The 16336-nt window shown below is 42.7% G+C and overlaps 1 protein-coding gene across 3 annotated transcripts in view; it reads right to left on the reverse strand.

Moving 5' to 3' along the window:
- Window positions 1-4409: 4409 nt before the first annotated feature.
- The window catches only part of C6H1orf159 (chromosome 6 C1orf159 homolog), a 99739-nt gene continuing 87812 nt past the window's right edge, over window positions 4410-16336 (reverse strand). For all 3 annotated transcript variants that reach the window (XM_068240746.1, XM_068240745.1, XM_068240744.1), the window contains 3 exons: window positions 12123-12148; window positions 10241-10271; window positions 4410-5277 (listed from right to left, as the gene is read on the reverse strand). In XM_068240746.1, coding sequence (XP_068096847.1) covers window positions 5180-5277; window positions 10241-10271; window positions 12123-12148 — 155 coding nt within the window. In that variant the 3' untranslated portion in view covers window positions 4410-5179. The remainder of the gene's footprint in view (window positions 5278-10240; window positions 10272-12122; window positions 12149-16336) is intronic.

A 16336-nucleotide genomic window follows, 5' to 3' on the forward strand; every position in this document is an offset into this window, starting at 1 on the left:
ATGAGCGGCCCTCCGTGTTTCGCTTCCCTCGTCGCCATGGCGACGAGCGGAGTGACGTCATGGACGTCCTGACGTCTGCCGCCTCCGATCCAGCCCTTAGCGCTAGCCGGAACTGTTTGTTCCGGCTACGCTGGGCTCGGGCGGCTGGGGGGACCCTCTTTCGCCGCTGCACGCGGCGGATCGCCGCGCTGCAGCGGCGATCAGGCAGCACACGCGGCTGGCAAAGTGCCGGCTGCGTGTGCTGCACTTTATTTGGTGAAAATCGGCCCAGCAGGGCCTGAGCGGCAGCCTCTGGCGGTGTTGGACGAGCTGAGCTCGTCCAGACCGCTCAGCAGGTTAAAACTTGCCTCTTCATTTGTGATAGCAATAAAAGTCCTACAATACATTAGCCTTTATGAATCATGAATATGGCTGTCAGACTTCTGCAATGCATTGTGGGACTTGTACTTCCTTAACAGCTACAGAGGCAACTTTGTACATCAGTGCAATAGGTTCACATTTGCGCCATACTTACTCTGCAAAATCCTGATGATGTCTCAGGAATTCAAGGATGCCACAGTATTTATAGTTTGTTCTTTGAGAACTGCCAGACCCACTCTTTGATTCATGATATTGTTTCTCCAGCTCCTTTTTGTAACTATCTCGGACAGACTTCCATATTTTCCACAGGAGAGCAACGAAAAATAAAAATATACAACATTTTCTGTTTTTCAGATTTCTGGCAACAGGACATTCATATGCTGCACTTCATTATCAATTCCTCATGGGAAGATCTACAATCCGTTACCTAGGTTTGGACACCTGCAAATTGATCTGGAAAGTACTGCAGCCAGATTTTATGCCAACTCCAGATGTACCTATGTGGGAGGCTAACATTCAGCTGTTTTGGGAAAGACATAATTTCCCTAACTGCCTTGGAGCAGTGGATGGGAAACGTGAGACTGATAATGTCTGAATCCCCTGGCAGTCTATTTCAATTATAAGAATTGTTTTCACTTGTGCTAATGGCTAAGGTGGATTCTAATTTTAAGTTTATCTAAGTTGATGCTTATGGCAGTTGCCATGATTCTGCTATTTTTTACCACAGTAGATTTGGATTAAAACTGCTAACTGGGCTAATGACTTTACCGCCACCACGACCCTGGCCTTGCCATCGAAGAACCACATTACCCCTGTGCGTTTGTGGCTGATGAGGCTTTTGCACTATCAGAACATGTCATGAGACCTTATGCACAAAGAGATATGCATCATAAAAAAAGGTGTTTAATAACCACCTTACCAATGCCAGACAAGTGGTTGAATGCACTTTTGCCATTCTGGCGAATAGATGGCGCATTTATCACACTGCCCTAAAAATGCAACCACAGTATGCGATAATTGTTGTGAAGGCCACTTGTGTTTTACATAATTATGTGAGAACACTAGATGGCATGAACATGGAGATCAGACCCAGTGCTCTTTAAAATGTGCCCCCTTCTACTTTACGTGGGCCAATTTCTGCTATTTAAAGAAGAACTCTAGTGAAAATAATGTAATAAAAAAAAATGCTTCATTTTTACAATAATGATTATGTATAAATGATTTAGTCTGTGTTTGCCCATTGTAAAATCTTTTAAATCCCTGATTTACATTCTGACATTACATGGTGACATTTTTACTGTTGGCAGGTGATGTAGCTGCTGATTGCTTTTTTGGCAGTTGGAAACAGCTGTAAACAGCCATTTCCCACTATGCAACAAGGTTCACAGACAGGAAACTGCCAGGAGTTCCACGGTCCTCAGAGTTTCTTGTGGGAGGGGTTTCACCACCATATCAGTCATACAGCACCCCCTGATGGTCAGTTTGTGAAAAGGAATAGGATTTATCATGTAAAATGGGGTATCAGCTACTGATTGGGATAAAGTTAAATTCTTGGTCGGAGTTTCTCTTTAAATCAGAGACAAACTAGCTGATTTTGTGTCATAACATGAAGCAATGTAATTACTGCAGGGTGCTATTTAATTTCCCTACTTTATGGTCGTTAGTTGAAGAATAAACATTAGTTGAACATATTTATATGTCTGTACCATTTATAATGCTCTTAACTGTACTATCACAATATAAATCATCATACATGTGCATAGATAGACACACATATACCTGCTGTTTACAATGAGAGATGTATATAGAGAGAGACTGCAAGAGATGTGATGATGAGACTTCTAATTGGAACATTATGCATTTAGGGGAGGGGGGTTGACATATTGTAGGCAGAGTGCAGGAATACAGGATTAAAAGCACATAAAATTAATAAAAATACATGCAAAACCTACTTTTTGCCTCCTTGGCCTGTGGTGACAAATTATCCCATTTGTCCCCCAGAAAGTCTTTTGCTATATTTCTCCAGATGGCATTCAGCCTTTGGTGATCTTTATGTCCAGGCAATGTCTTGTCATATAGTTCTGGACTATTCTGGATCTTTATGATCAAGTTCTCGGTTGTAAACCAGGTATCTGTCATCTTGCAGCAAACGTATCTGCACTCCCTCATGCAAAGCTGACAAACAGGAAGTACACTTTGACCTGGAAAAAACTAAAACCGCTATGTAAAGTGTTTTCTTAAGCGTTTTGCTGTTTTCCTATACTTAACATTGAAGGCAGAAACGCCTCAGAAATCCAAAAAATGCTGCAGCCCGGGAGTTTGAGTTTCTGCAAAAACCGAACCGCTCTGGTGTGCACCAGCTCATTGAAATACATTACCCGCCGGGCGGATCGCTCAGAAACAGCCGTATCAGTCTGCAGACAGCCTGTACACACGCCGGACTGTCGCTGGAACGCCCACCCAGCGGAAGGGGACGACGGACCCGTCGTTGCCTCCAGTCCAGCGTGTGTACGGACCTTAAGGCTTGAATGTGCGGAATGTGCAGGGCTGCTTGTGATTGGATAGAAGCGATACACACGCTCTGCAGGCCCCCTGCACACTCTGTATGACTCACACACTATGTTTATGTGAGCCTATCACAAGCTGGTTAGTTTGTTTGTAAACACTGCCTAAAACTGTTAATTACAAGCCAGGATTGCAGCAGAGAGTGGCAGAAACAGAACAGAGGGGGCACAGGAGAAAATAAGGAATAGAATGGTATGCTTTTTAGTGCAAGAATATTAGAGTACAGATTCTCTTTAACACTAGGCCTCACATATTTCAGTTGATCTAGAGAAAGGCAAAAAACAACTTACAAGGCTTGGAACAATTAGCCCTAAAAGGGGGGGAAAAAATAGTTCCCGTCTCCACATTGCAATAAGATAAAATCCCTGGATCACCACCACCAGGAATTACCAAATAAATATAGCCATGGATGTCTTTCAACACAAAGAGAGCATCTAAGAACCCCTTAAACGCAGATATAGAATTAGCCATAACTACTTCCTGTGGTATTACATTACTGATTATAACCACTTTATCCACCATTACAGTATATCTACGTCCTCTGTGACTTCATCTATGCCACAAGGACGAAGCTATACGTCTTGTAGCTGAAGCAGTCCTGTGTATGATTGGGCATTGCTCCTGCACACACCTCCAGCACTATCTGATGCAGCACTAATTAGTGAAAGGGAATATATGTTCCCTGAACCAATAAGATTTTTACCAATAAAAATGCTTTTATTTTCTCAGTTCATTCTGAAAAAGGCACACTGTAGTATTATTTCAGAATCAAATTTCCTCACCAAAAACTGTGACAGGAACATAACCTAACTTTTGTGATAAATGGTAGAAATAGCCAAACAAAATGTGTGTTTTTTTAATCTACAATAGTGCTTTTTATTTTTAAGTTGGAAGTGGTAAAACTGAGAAATTTATTTTTTCAATATTTTTTTCCTGATTAAAATGCATAGAAAACAGAAAATTGGTAAAGGGAAAAAATGGCATACAATGCAAGCCTAGCTTGTCTTGGGGGAAAAAAAAGTGTATATTTAGGTGTCATAAGTAGGGATAAAGTTATCAGTGATTAAATATGGACATAGCTAAAATGTCAAAACTGCTCTGGTCCATAAGGGCAAAACAAGGTCTGGATGTGAAGTGGTTATTACTGTAAAGAACCCTTTCCTAAATGAATGGCAAAATGTTTTTTCCTCCAAGCACAGATAATGTCCCCTAGACCATTGCGCAATCCTAGGGACGAAAAAAAAAAGTGTGTGTGTGTGTGTGTGTGGGGGGGGTAGTTGTTGGTGATATGTCAGTACTTGTATGAAATCAGTAAAGTTTTTATGTAGCATTGTTTGGAGGAGCCTCATTTTAAGATATTCACATCACAATAAAACTAAAAAAAAAAGAGAAGTGTGCAACTTATGTGAATTATGCCCTTGCAAAAAAAGTAAAAAGAAAAAAAAAAAAAAAAAAAAAAAAGACGGAACATCAGAGACAGAAACTTTGTTAACAAAATTAATTTAATTTATTAAAGCCAATGATGACATTATTAAAAATACAAAAACCCAAAATAAAAATAGACAGCAGTGCTTATATTACATATAAATTCATCAACAAAAGAATTCAGCATTGATATTTTCCTTATATTATCAAAACTGCATATTCTTCAGTCAGTCATTGATCTGATAAACCAACAAATAAGTGCCATCCTTCTAAGAGACTGTGTCACAAACCTGCACAGTAACATGGTGAAGGAACAGGAGACTATTCTTGTGAACCCATCAAAAATGGACATTTGTAATAACCAGAATCCCCACTCTGAAATGAGAATTGTGAAGTCCTACTTATTACAGAGAGACATTTGTTATTTAAGGATTTGCTCTCCATGTGAAAATATCAAAAAGGAACTGTCTGGAATATCTGCAGAAACACCATAGACTTTGACTTAGTAAGAGTTAGCAGCATGGGAACAGCAGTGGCTAGCAGCACTAAGCTCCTTATTGGGGGCATCCAGCCTGATATAGAGCTGAAAGTTACGAAAAACGGCACACATGACTATCCCAGATGGGAAAGAGTGGGGATTCAGGTTAGTATAAATGAGTATTTGTGAGTGGTTCTCTTTATTTGTGCAATATACTTCCCACGTGGGTTGAGTGATCAGTTTTGGGTCCTTCAGTAGGGAGTCTACTTCATATTCTGCCTTTCTGACTCGCAGTGACCAGGATCTTTAAGGTCATTGCAGAACCTTCCATCTTGTTTTCAAAAGGCAAAGCTAAACGTTGCTCACTTCAGTGTCCGCTGCTGGATTGAGCAGCACTGGTGCTGATGACTTGTGCGTCCTCTCTCGTCTAACATATCTTGGCTTCCGACCTGTACCGAGAAAGGATATTGCAGAACAGAAATGAAGAGAACTTGCAGTACAAAGAAGTCTTCAGTCTGTAGTTGGATTTAAGACACAGGCATGGTGAAAAGGACTACAGTTACTCCAAACCAGTAGAAGTATTTTTGAACTGATAAGGCTGTACATAAGGCCCGGTTCACACTTGCGGTGGCCCTCCGGAATCGCCGTGCCGGAGCCGCACCGCCTGCAGAACGGACGGAACGGACGCACGGCATAGCAATTAAAGCCTATGCGTCCGTTCACATGGGTCCGTTCTGCAGAACCGGAGCCGGACCGGATCCGGGCCGGATCCGGACTCCGGCCTCCGTTCCAACATGCGCTATTTTTTCATCCGGCCCCTCCGGCAGCCGTATCCGGGGCGGAGCCGGACTGCACCATCCGGCCAATACAAACCAATGGGAACCGGAGGCCGCACAACACACTGGCTGAGAAATCCGGATGTTCTACCCCACTTCCTATGCGGATTGTTGCGGCGATATTGGCTGGGGACACGTGGGCAAGCATTTTGGAGTGGAGCAGCACAGCTGGATCCTGAGATGTTGGCAGCATGTCGCAGGTGGAGGTGAGTGCTAAACAGCAGAGGGCCTGATTCCACAGGTCCCCCTTCTGCTGACCTCCCAGACCCCAACATTTTTTTTTTTTTTTTTTTTTACGTTACTTTGCCAAACGGATCCGGATCGCATCCTGATTACCACCTGATGCAACCTGACCGGATCCGGATCGGATCCGGATCAGAACCGTACGGTTACGGTCCGGATCCGGTCAGGTCATCCGGTCCGTTTGGCAAACAACCGCTAATGTGAACCGGGCCTTAGAGTGTAAACAATACACACAATTATCATCTGCCAGACATTTGTAATGTAGAATCCCTCAGTGCAATCCCAGTGCAAGAGGACACATTTACGATCCCTTCATCCTTAAATAAAAATCAATCTCGGGTGCATATAATGGCAAATACATATGTGATGCTGAAACAAGAAACCTTAAAGAAAACCTGAACTGAAAATTAAAAGTCAAAATAAGCATACACAAGTCATACTTACCTTCCATGTAGACTACTCCTCAGTGTCTTTCTCCTGTCCCGCGTCCTGTTTGTTCACTGTGATCGAGGGAATTTTCCGTCCTCCATTTTGAAAATGGCCATTACCCATAACAGCTTTCTGGTCAGCACACAGTTAAACTGTAACATCACCCACTTGAGCCATAGGGAAACATGGACATTACCTGGTACATCAGTTTTCCTCTCAGCTATAACTGACAGCAACTGATATTTTACTGACAGCAACTGATATATTTCAGATCTGACAAAATATTGTCAGAACTGGAAGGGATTATTGTCAGAAGAAAATGGTGAGCTGAGAGGAACTTATGGCAAGGTAACTATATAATGTTCATTTGAAGTTTCCTCATGTGTTTATTTTAAATATTTTTACTCAGTACAGGTTCTCTTTAAGGCTACTTCACGGTGACACGGACAATATAATCACAATTCTAATGCGATGTAGTTATATTGTAATGGTACATTATTATTGATGCGTTATCAGTGCGGTGCTACAGAATTGTTAGCATAATGCAATGCATGAGTGCGGTACAGCATAATGTGCGTGAATAATACTTTAGTTGGTGTAAATTATACGCAAAAAAGTGGGATCAGTGCACCACCAGGCCGCCTCCGAATGGACTCCGCTCAGAGATGCGCTGAGCCCCCCCAGAAACTACAAACGCACCTTGAACCCAAACAGAGGCTCTGCATATACACCAAAAGCAAAGCTGTTAAGTGGGAGCAGCTGACCAAAAATAAATTTATTTTTAATATAATTTAATTTATTTTTGGTCAGCTGCTCCCACTTAACAGCTTTGCTTTTGGTGTATATGCAGAGCCTGTGTTTGGGTTCAAGGTGCGTTTGTAGTTTCTGGGGGGGCTCAGCGCATCTCTGAGCGGAGTCCATTCGGAGGCGGCCTGGTGGTGCGCTGATCCCACTTTTTTGCGCAGTTTTCGGTTTTGCTTGGTGGCGCGCCCAGGCTATGCATGTGCATGGGTAGGATTTGGTTAGTGTTGGGTCCCCTCCCGTGGGGGAGGGGCTTCTTCGGCGGTGGGAGGGACGAGTGCTTGACGGGTTGCGTGCAGGCTGTTGCGGGGGGCCGGCATCCAAGTGGTGGACGGGTCGTGTGTATGCTCAGTGTGTATTTTATCCCGTAGGTGGGGCTTGCACTCATTTGCAGGTAGGCACTCATCTGTTTTTAAGTAGCGCTGTTCATTTCTTTGCTATGGTGTAAATTATACTTCGTAAGTACTGTATGCGTTGCACAATGTGCCATGCGACTTTCCCCCTCCGTTGCAATCCTGCTTTTACACCACAAGTGTCACTGTGCAGCCTGAAGCTTCATATATTTTTGCAGATGTATGTAGCTGATATAGTTTGGAGAAGTGCAGAACAGGTCCTCTGGATAACTAGAGGGTTGGTATGGTCAATTAGCTGCAATGAAGGATTATACAAATTTCATATGCAAATGCTGGACCTAGAGAGTCCCTCCAAGGGGGAATTTGAACGGTCCATTTTCAAGTCGCACAAATCTACATACAAAATTTGCAAAATCCTGCATCAACTCGGAACTATTTGTGTGTCACTGACCAGCTTTTTTTTCCTCTCAATATGGTACTACGCTACAATGCAGAGCACTAGGCTGGCTCCCAACAGTTTCTTTAATCACAGAACTGCAGGGAAATACCAATACATTGTTCCTGAATAGTACAAGCTCCACAAAGACTTTTATATTTCTAGCCTTACATTATACAGAGTTCATTTCACATATTACAAGCACGCATATGGGTACTGTTACAGTAGATGGTACATGTCTGAGTTCTTAACAATACAAAACACACACACACACTTTAAAGGACACCCACGGCGAATCCTTTGTATAAAAAAAAAACCCAGGAGACTCCAGGCATGTATGGGCAGAAGCCCTCATGCCCACCACTACCCCTGTTCACCTCCACTCTCCCCTCCCCGCTCTTGTAAAAGACTCCCCTCCCTCAGTGTGGCTAGGAGCACTATGCGCATGTGCACTACGCAATGACTCAGTGCGCATATGCGGAGATCAAGGACACAACACCGGTACAGTGCTGGCCAACTTGCCACACTTATGGAGTTCTTTTACAGAAGAAGGGGGCTAGAGGCCAGACCCGCCCTGGCCGAGCGGAAAACTGCCCACGGACCGGAAGTGGTTGGGGACCCCTGCTTTAAGGAGTGTCTAGTTGATTTTAGCCAAGAAACAAGACAAAATTACAAACTTTTATTAAATTTATTAAATTGAAATGGGCAGTGAAGTAAGCAAACAGTCTGCAGACATGCACCAGATTCAGCTTCCCACTAAAGGTTGATGTGGAGAACGAACTGTGCGATTCTAGACAAGGCTGTGTCTTATCAGTGACCTCTATTGATAAGTGCTTTAAAATGATATCCATTTTTCCATAGTTACTTGTATTACACAGGACGACACTTTCCCCAGTGTCAGCAGCTCCATTCATCAGAATGGAGCTGCTGACTTTAAGAAAAAGTCGCCCTGTGTAATACAATGTAACTATGGAAAGATGCATATCATTTTAAAGCTCTCTTTCTCCTCTTTCTGGTGACACCTAAGTCATCGCCCTACGCCTTTTAGTTTTCTCTATTTTCGCGATTGAAATTGCGGCCGCGGCAATTTCAATCGCGAAAATAGCAAAAACTAAAAGGCGTAGGGCGGCGGTTTATATATCATTGGAAAGAGGAGAAAGAGCTTTAAAATGATATGCATCTTTCCATAGTTTCTGCACTGCTCGGAGTCCCTTTAACCCTCTTGGCGGTTTGCAAAAAAATCGCCAGGGGGCAGCAAATCTTTTTTTTTTAATTTTTTTTTTTTTTTCATGTAGCGAGACAAAGTCTCGCTACATGATAGCCGCTGCTCAGCGGCATCCCCCCAGCCCCTCCGATCGCCGCCGGCGATCGGCGATCAGGAGATCCGAACGGGATCTCCTGGAGGGCTTCCCCCGTCGCCATGGCGACGGGGCGGGATGACGTCACCGACGTCAAGACGTCATAGGGCCAGGCAGCGCACGGGGTCTGGGGGGGCGGCTGCGGCGCGACGGATCGGCGGGTAGCGGCGGCGATCGGGAACTGCACGCAGCTAGCAAAGTGCTAGCTGCGTGCAGGAAAAAAAAAATTATGCAAATCGGCCCAGCGGGGCCTGAGCGGTGCCTTCCGGCGGCATAGCCCGAGCTCAGCTCGGGCTTACCGCCAGGAAGGTTAATGTGTTCTGTATTTTGTCAGCTACAATCGGACAATGCACAAGTAGAGTAATAAGGGTAAAATCCAGATTCACTTGCCAATTTACATCTCCCAAGCACAAGTGTATAGGTAGTCGAATTGCGAACGACCCGCCGGTACAAATGGCCAGAAAATGTGACATTTAAATATGTGGGAACAAGTGAAAAAAGTACATTTAAAAAAATAAAAAAAAAAACAATCCTTTTTTTCTTTTGAACGGATTTTGCTGCAGTACACTGAGGACACAGGGGACAGAAGTAACAGAGGGCAGCACTGGAGACAGTTCAGGTGCATGGAGGTACAGGGGACAGAGGTGGCACAGTGTTTTAACTTCTGGACATATTCAGGTTAAGAACAAACCGACAGTCCCAATCTCTGTTAAATACTACTTATACTCAAATCAATGATCTATACCAGTGTTGGCTAACCTTGGCACTCCAGCTGTGGTGGAACTACAAGTCCCATGAGGCATTGAAATACTCTGACAGCTTTAAGCATAACTCGGGGAGGCAGAGGCATGATGGGTTTTGTAGTTTTGTCACAAATGGAGTGCCAAGGTTAGCCATCACTGATCTATACAGAACAACATATAGATTTATATAATAAAAATATGAAGTAAAATTACCAGTATAGCTTGGCTCAGGAATCATGGATGCCTATTAAGGGAAAAAAAAAAAAAAAAAGTAAAAATAAATGAATAGATGGACATCAAACTTATCTAAAATATAAAACCGCAACAATCCATGTAACTATTATCAAAACTTTGGAAGCTTATAGGCTTTTTTCCCCCTATTACGGCACAATTAAAATCAAGAGAAGCATATACTATATTTTTCGGAATATAAGACGCTCTGGACTATAAGACGCACCTAGGTACACACAGCAAAAACCAGGGGTATATTAAATATATATATATATATATATATATATATATATATATATATATATATATATATAAAATAAATAAAAAAATAAAAAAAGAGGATCTCATTATGAAAATTGCAGTAATAAAATTAGAGTGGTAACAGTACAAGTCGTCCTTTTTTTAAATTTTTTTATTTTATTTTAGGGATTAAGTATTTGATCTGTGCTTCCAAAACACTTTAGACTGGTCAAATGTAAGCAAATTTAGAGTCCATTTTAAGTTATTCCAACAAAGCTGTGTAACTTGCGTTTGTGTTCCATTTTCTGTCTTTACACATCTGAAGCCAAGTACACACATGCAAGAATTGTCACCAATAGAGGATCATGAACCGATCACTTGAGTGACAATTCGATGCTGCACAGACACATCCCCAGCCTTGAGGCTACTTACACACTAAGACGTTGCGTTTTAGGGGACGTTATGGTCGCATAACGTGCCCCTAATGCAACGCATGGTGGTGCGGGAGAGGACGTTAGAGTGAGCCACGTCAGGCGGCTCTATACGCATAAGGTCTCCCAGCGTGGTGCTGATTGGCCGGCGGGACCACGTGATGCGAGCGAGACACTCCGCATCACGTGATTCCGCCGGCCAATCAGTGGCCGCCAGTGCAGTGCATATTAAGTAGCCATGTGCGCGGCTACTGTAGCGGCATCTCCCCGCCTCCTCTCCGCCCCCCACTGAGCATGTGCAAAAAGTCTAACGCGGCTAAAGCCGCGTAGAACGCACAGCATGCTGCACTTTCACTACAACGTGCAGCGTTACATGTAACGCAACGTGGGCACTGTGAACAGCCCACTTGTGTTACATTGCAGTGCGTTGGGTGAGCGTTTCAGGCTGCACTAATGTGCACCTGTAACGTCAAACTGTGAAAGCAGCCTGAGGCTAGCACGGTGTTCTGTTGCTATGGAGGGTGGTGGAGGCAAGACAATCGGCAGATGATGGAGCAGCTTCCATCCGTCAGCGGCGGTTGAAAATAGCATTGCAATCGATAATGCATCAGGAGTCGTAAAGTATCCAACAGGACAGATCCTTAACGATACCCGAGCAATATTGATCGGCGGCTGCTGTACAGGTTCGTCAGCTAAAGCTCGTTATCGTCAGTTTCCGCCGACTGTTATCACATGTGTGTATGTAGCTTTATACTTTTCTCCTGCATTTAAAGTCCTTCGCTAGTAACATTGAATTTGATGGTTATTTTTTTTCATGAATTTGATGGTTATTTACACCTAAAAGCAATAACAGGGTTACTTGGCAGTCAACTGAAGAAACATATCTACTGCTCCTGGACCTTTCTGGTGGACTGCCAAAAAATACTTTATCTGTGCAGCTATTACTTAAACTATACACTCTTCCCTAGGCCATTTGCCGCATACGCTTAATTTAAACCTACTCAGCATTTAATTGGGTTGCATGAGAAGGTGGCCAGCAGAAACTAGTGTAGATTTTATTTTTACCACAACGGCATACTCCAGTGGAGAACTACCATCAACATAGGTATTACAAATTGCAATTTACTATAAACTCCGGACAATAACAGTCTTTATAGATACACAAATACCATGCCAACTAAAGAGAGACTTACCATTTCACTTGGCTGCAAGATGGATGCTTAAAGAGAAATAAAATGACAGTTTACTAAAACATAGCAATAAAACAAGACCATATTTTAATCTCAGAAGTCATAAGCACAAACATCCCTGTAACACCCATGGACGCGTTTACGTTTGACTCATGGGAAAATGCTTGGGAGTCTAGAGTAATACCTTTCCGTGATAGCAGCTATTTATAAATAGACCACACCTTCCTGTCTGTATACAGAATCTCATGATATTTATGCTTTCCTCTGCTTAGGAGGCTTAGAACACACACACACACACACACACACACACACACACACACACACACACACACAGAAAGTAAGTGTGTGTGTACCTGAACATTGAAAGTTCGTGCCATTGGTGACATGAAAATGGACAGAAAACTTAATCTGTAAAATAGAATACGCAGCTGGACCATCTGCTACTATAATTGCTGAAATAACATCTATCCTACCAGCATTTGTCAGCACGGGCTGCTCTCCTCAATTGTAGGTGAGACCTTTGCACCAAATTAATTACAGGCAAGGGCTGAGTTCCACAGCATCTGTGTATTTCATGTATGAAGTAGAAATTACTTGCACATGAACAGTAATTATGAAATTGCTGTCAAAGCAGCCCATTCCTATAGACCCCCCTACCGTCCCCTTACTGAATGTGCACAAACAACATGTCTGGCTCTTGTCTGTATGAGCATAAGAGGTAAGGCTCCTCTTTACTGGTGAAGAGAGCAGGATTGGGAAAGGTCACCTGCTGACAAGCTACTTTGGCGATCTTGTGGTAGAGGAGAGAAAGTGTTGGAAGGGGAGAGATTGAGACATTGCAGCTTTTACATGTATCATGTCAGCCTAAAAGAAAGAATAAGAGCCCAAAAGTAAACTTGATAAGACACACGCACAAAAAACAAAAAATATGCAAAAAAAAAAAAACAAAAAAAAAAAAACCCTATCTTAGGTCTAGGTGCCCACTACCTGTACAATTTTCAGTGAAGATTCACCCAAATGGAACAGAAATGTGAGCGAATATGCAAAAAATAAAAAGAACTCAATGTCCCAAATAGACTGAACGATTGTAATGGTGATCATTCAACGACAATTTAGTTGATTGGAAAAAATTATTGGTTGTGATGGATAGTAAGTACAGATTGATTTATTCAGGGCTGTGGAGTCGGAATCAGAGTTGAGGAGTTGGAATCAGAGTTGAGGAGTCTGAGCAATTTTGAGTACCTGGAGTTGGATGATTTTTTTGTATCAAATCCACAGCCCTGGTAAGTATTAGACTAAGGAGTCGGAGTCGAGGAGTCAGCCGTTTTAGGTATCTGGAGTTGGTGGTTTCATAAACTGAAGAGTCTGAGTTGGATGATTTTTGTACCAACTCCACTGGGTTTATTGATGGTAAAATAAAACTATGAATTACTTTTTATATCACATTTATCTGTTCGCTTGGGCAATTTCTGTACATTTTCCTGCTCTTTTCAAAACAAGTCATTCTGCACTTTGTGGACCTACAAGGAGGTCAAGTATTATGAAATGAACAAAGGCGCCAAAAGGATAAAAACCGTATTTAAAATTGCTTAAGAGGCAGTGGTGGACTTACCTCCCTCAAGCAGACACAAGAAAGCTGTGTAATTCAACAAAGGTAAATTTAATGGTACACTCCAAGGGTTTAGTACAACGCGTTTCGCAGGTCTGCACCCGCTTCATCAGGCAGTAAAAGTAGGAGTACACAGCAGCGTAATGTCAGAATCACACCTGGCGCCTTTGTCCAAACTTAATGCGTTGTACTAAACCCTTGGAGTGTACCATTAAATTTACCTTTGTTGAATTAAACAGCTTTCTTTTGTCTGCTTGAGGGAGGTAAGTCCACCACTGCCTCCTAAGCAATTTTAAATACTGTTTTTATCCTTTTGGCGCCTCTGTTCAGTTCATAATACATTATACATCCACCCTTGGTGGAGGGGGGATATCACTTTTTAATCCTGAGTGAGGACAGGTCAATCTCCTCACCTGCTTATACAGTGGTTGCCTGGAGGTAACCCTGGTTTGTGAGTATACATTTTACTCCTCATACCAAATTGCCTTGACTTACTACACTATATTTGGCTCTCGGTTCTCCTTTTTTTATACAAGGAGGTCAAAATCATCAGCCAGCCTTCCGTTCCCCAACCCATTGGCATTGTAGTTATATATGGTATTTTTTGCTCATCAAATCTGTTAGGGGAAGGCAAATAAAAGGGTTTACAATTAGAGAAGCAAAAAAGAAAGCCATTCAGCGTGCCACAGTCCCAGCATGGTTAGCTGTAACTAAAGTATGAGATTGTGAGCCCATCGGGTCATTTATTGACATGAACGCTGCAGAACACATACTGCGAAGATACATAATAAGAATGGGTTAAGTTGCAGCAATTGACATTAAGGGAAATGCCAGGGGACAAAAGGATGAATGCACTAATGTCTGGAAGTACAGGAATCCTTGAAGTCAGCACATGTCAGTGCGAGAGTCACCATGCCCAATCCCTTTGAGCCACATCATGCTTGTTCCTGCTGAACATACTGTATAACAATGAAAGCACCACTACTGCTAACTGGCAAGTCTATTGGCTTGTAAATGACAGTTAAAGAGACAGGACTCAAAACCTTGGAATTCAAGACCTCTTTGTAGTGGAGAAGGGAAGTCTCGGGAATGCATAGAAAAGATCCAACTTATAAATGTTGCTTGTGGACACCTGCATGTAAGCAGTAGTATGCAATAAAGGTTTTGTCTCCCTTAGGCTACGTTCACATTATAAATAGCCAGCGCTATCGCAAGCGATGAGCGATTTATTGAGAGTTTTGTCAGCACTTTTCCCTACGCTTTGAAAAGCGCTTTTCTAAGCGATTTTGCAGAGCAATTCGTTTTTTTCACTTCCTGACATTAGTCAGGAAGTGAACTCTTTCACCCGGAAATTAATAAATACAATGTATTTATTCATAGAAGCGTTCAGGAAATCGCTATACAAAGCACTTTTTCAAGTGCTTTGCGATTTCCCTATACCATCCATTGAGCCAAAGGGCTTGGAAAATGGTATAGGCAGTGCTTTTGAAAGGGGATCGCAATTGAACCGCTCATATGTGAACACGCACATAGGGAATCATTGTACAAGCGCTTTTAGGGCTATAAATAATAATAAAAAAAAATAAATTAAAAAAAAAAAAATCGATGCAAACACTCATAGTGTGAACAAGTCCTAGCCATTGCATAGTTGCCTTGACATCAGTTCCTTTCAGAAGCTCTCCATTTTCTTCTGACAACAATCCCTTCCAGTTCTGACAACTTTTGGTCAGAACTGAAATATATCAGTTGCTGTCAGTTATATATATCAGTTGCTGTCAGTTATAGCTGAGAGGACAACTGATGTGCCAGGTAATGTCCATTTTTCCCTACGGCTCAAGAAGGCGATGTTACAGTTTAACAGGAAGCTGTTATGAGGTAATGGCCATTTTCAAAATGGAGGATGGAGAATTCCATCGATCACAGTGGACAAACGGGACACAGGAAAGGAGAGAGAGAGATTGAGGAGTAGACTACACGGGAGGCAAGTATGACTTATGCATGTTTATTTTGACTTTTAATTTTCAGTTCAGGTTTTCTTTAAGCTCCATACACACACTTTATTAAAGTCAGCTGGTAACGACCACCTCAGCCAATAATCCGGCGTGTGCACAGTAGCCCCCGACCTTCAATCTGCAAGCGATCCGCAAGTCTTATCAATTTGCCTACGGGATGGACAATTCTTCTGTGCTGCTGCTGCCCTGCCCACTGCATGAAGTACATGCTGCTCCCATGAAGTCACACACACGCTGCTCCACTGCCCCCTTTCCTAAACAGCACGTCATCAGCTGACTTTGCAGCTGTACAGCGTTGGCCCAGCGATGTCACCTGAGGACCCGAGTCCCGATCCCCAAGAGGCAACATCAGTCCAATGTGTGTACAGGCCTTACCTCTTTTTCAATCCTGGGGAAAGGGGAAGTGATTCTATCAAAAGCAACCACTCAATATTTTTTTACCAGTATCTTTTGTCAGCAGTGCCTCTCCAGAATGTTACAGAGGCCCTTATTGAATTCACTTTTTCTCCTAATTTTTCTCCTAGGTGATATATTCAAACTATCAATATAATGCCTTTTAAGACACCACCAAGGTAGCAAATACTCCGAATATTTTG

The sequence above is a fragment of the Hyperolius riggenbachi genome, chromosome 6 (assembly GCF_040937935.1).
Source record: "Hyperolius riggenbachi isolate aHypRig1 chromosome 6, aHypRig1.pri, whole genome shotgun sequence".
NCBI classification, from domain to species: domain Eukaryota; kingdom Metazoa; phylum Chordata; class Amphibia; order Anura; family Hyperoliidae; genus Hyperolius; species Hyperolius riggenbachi.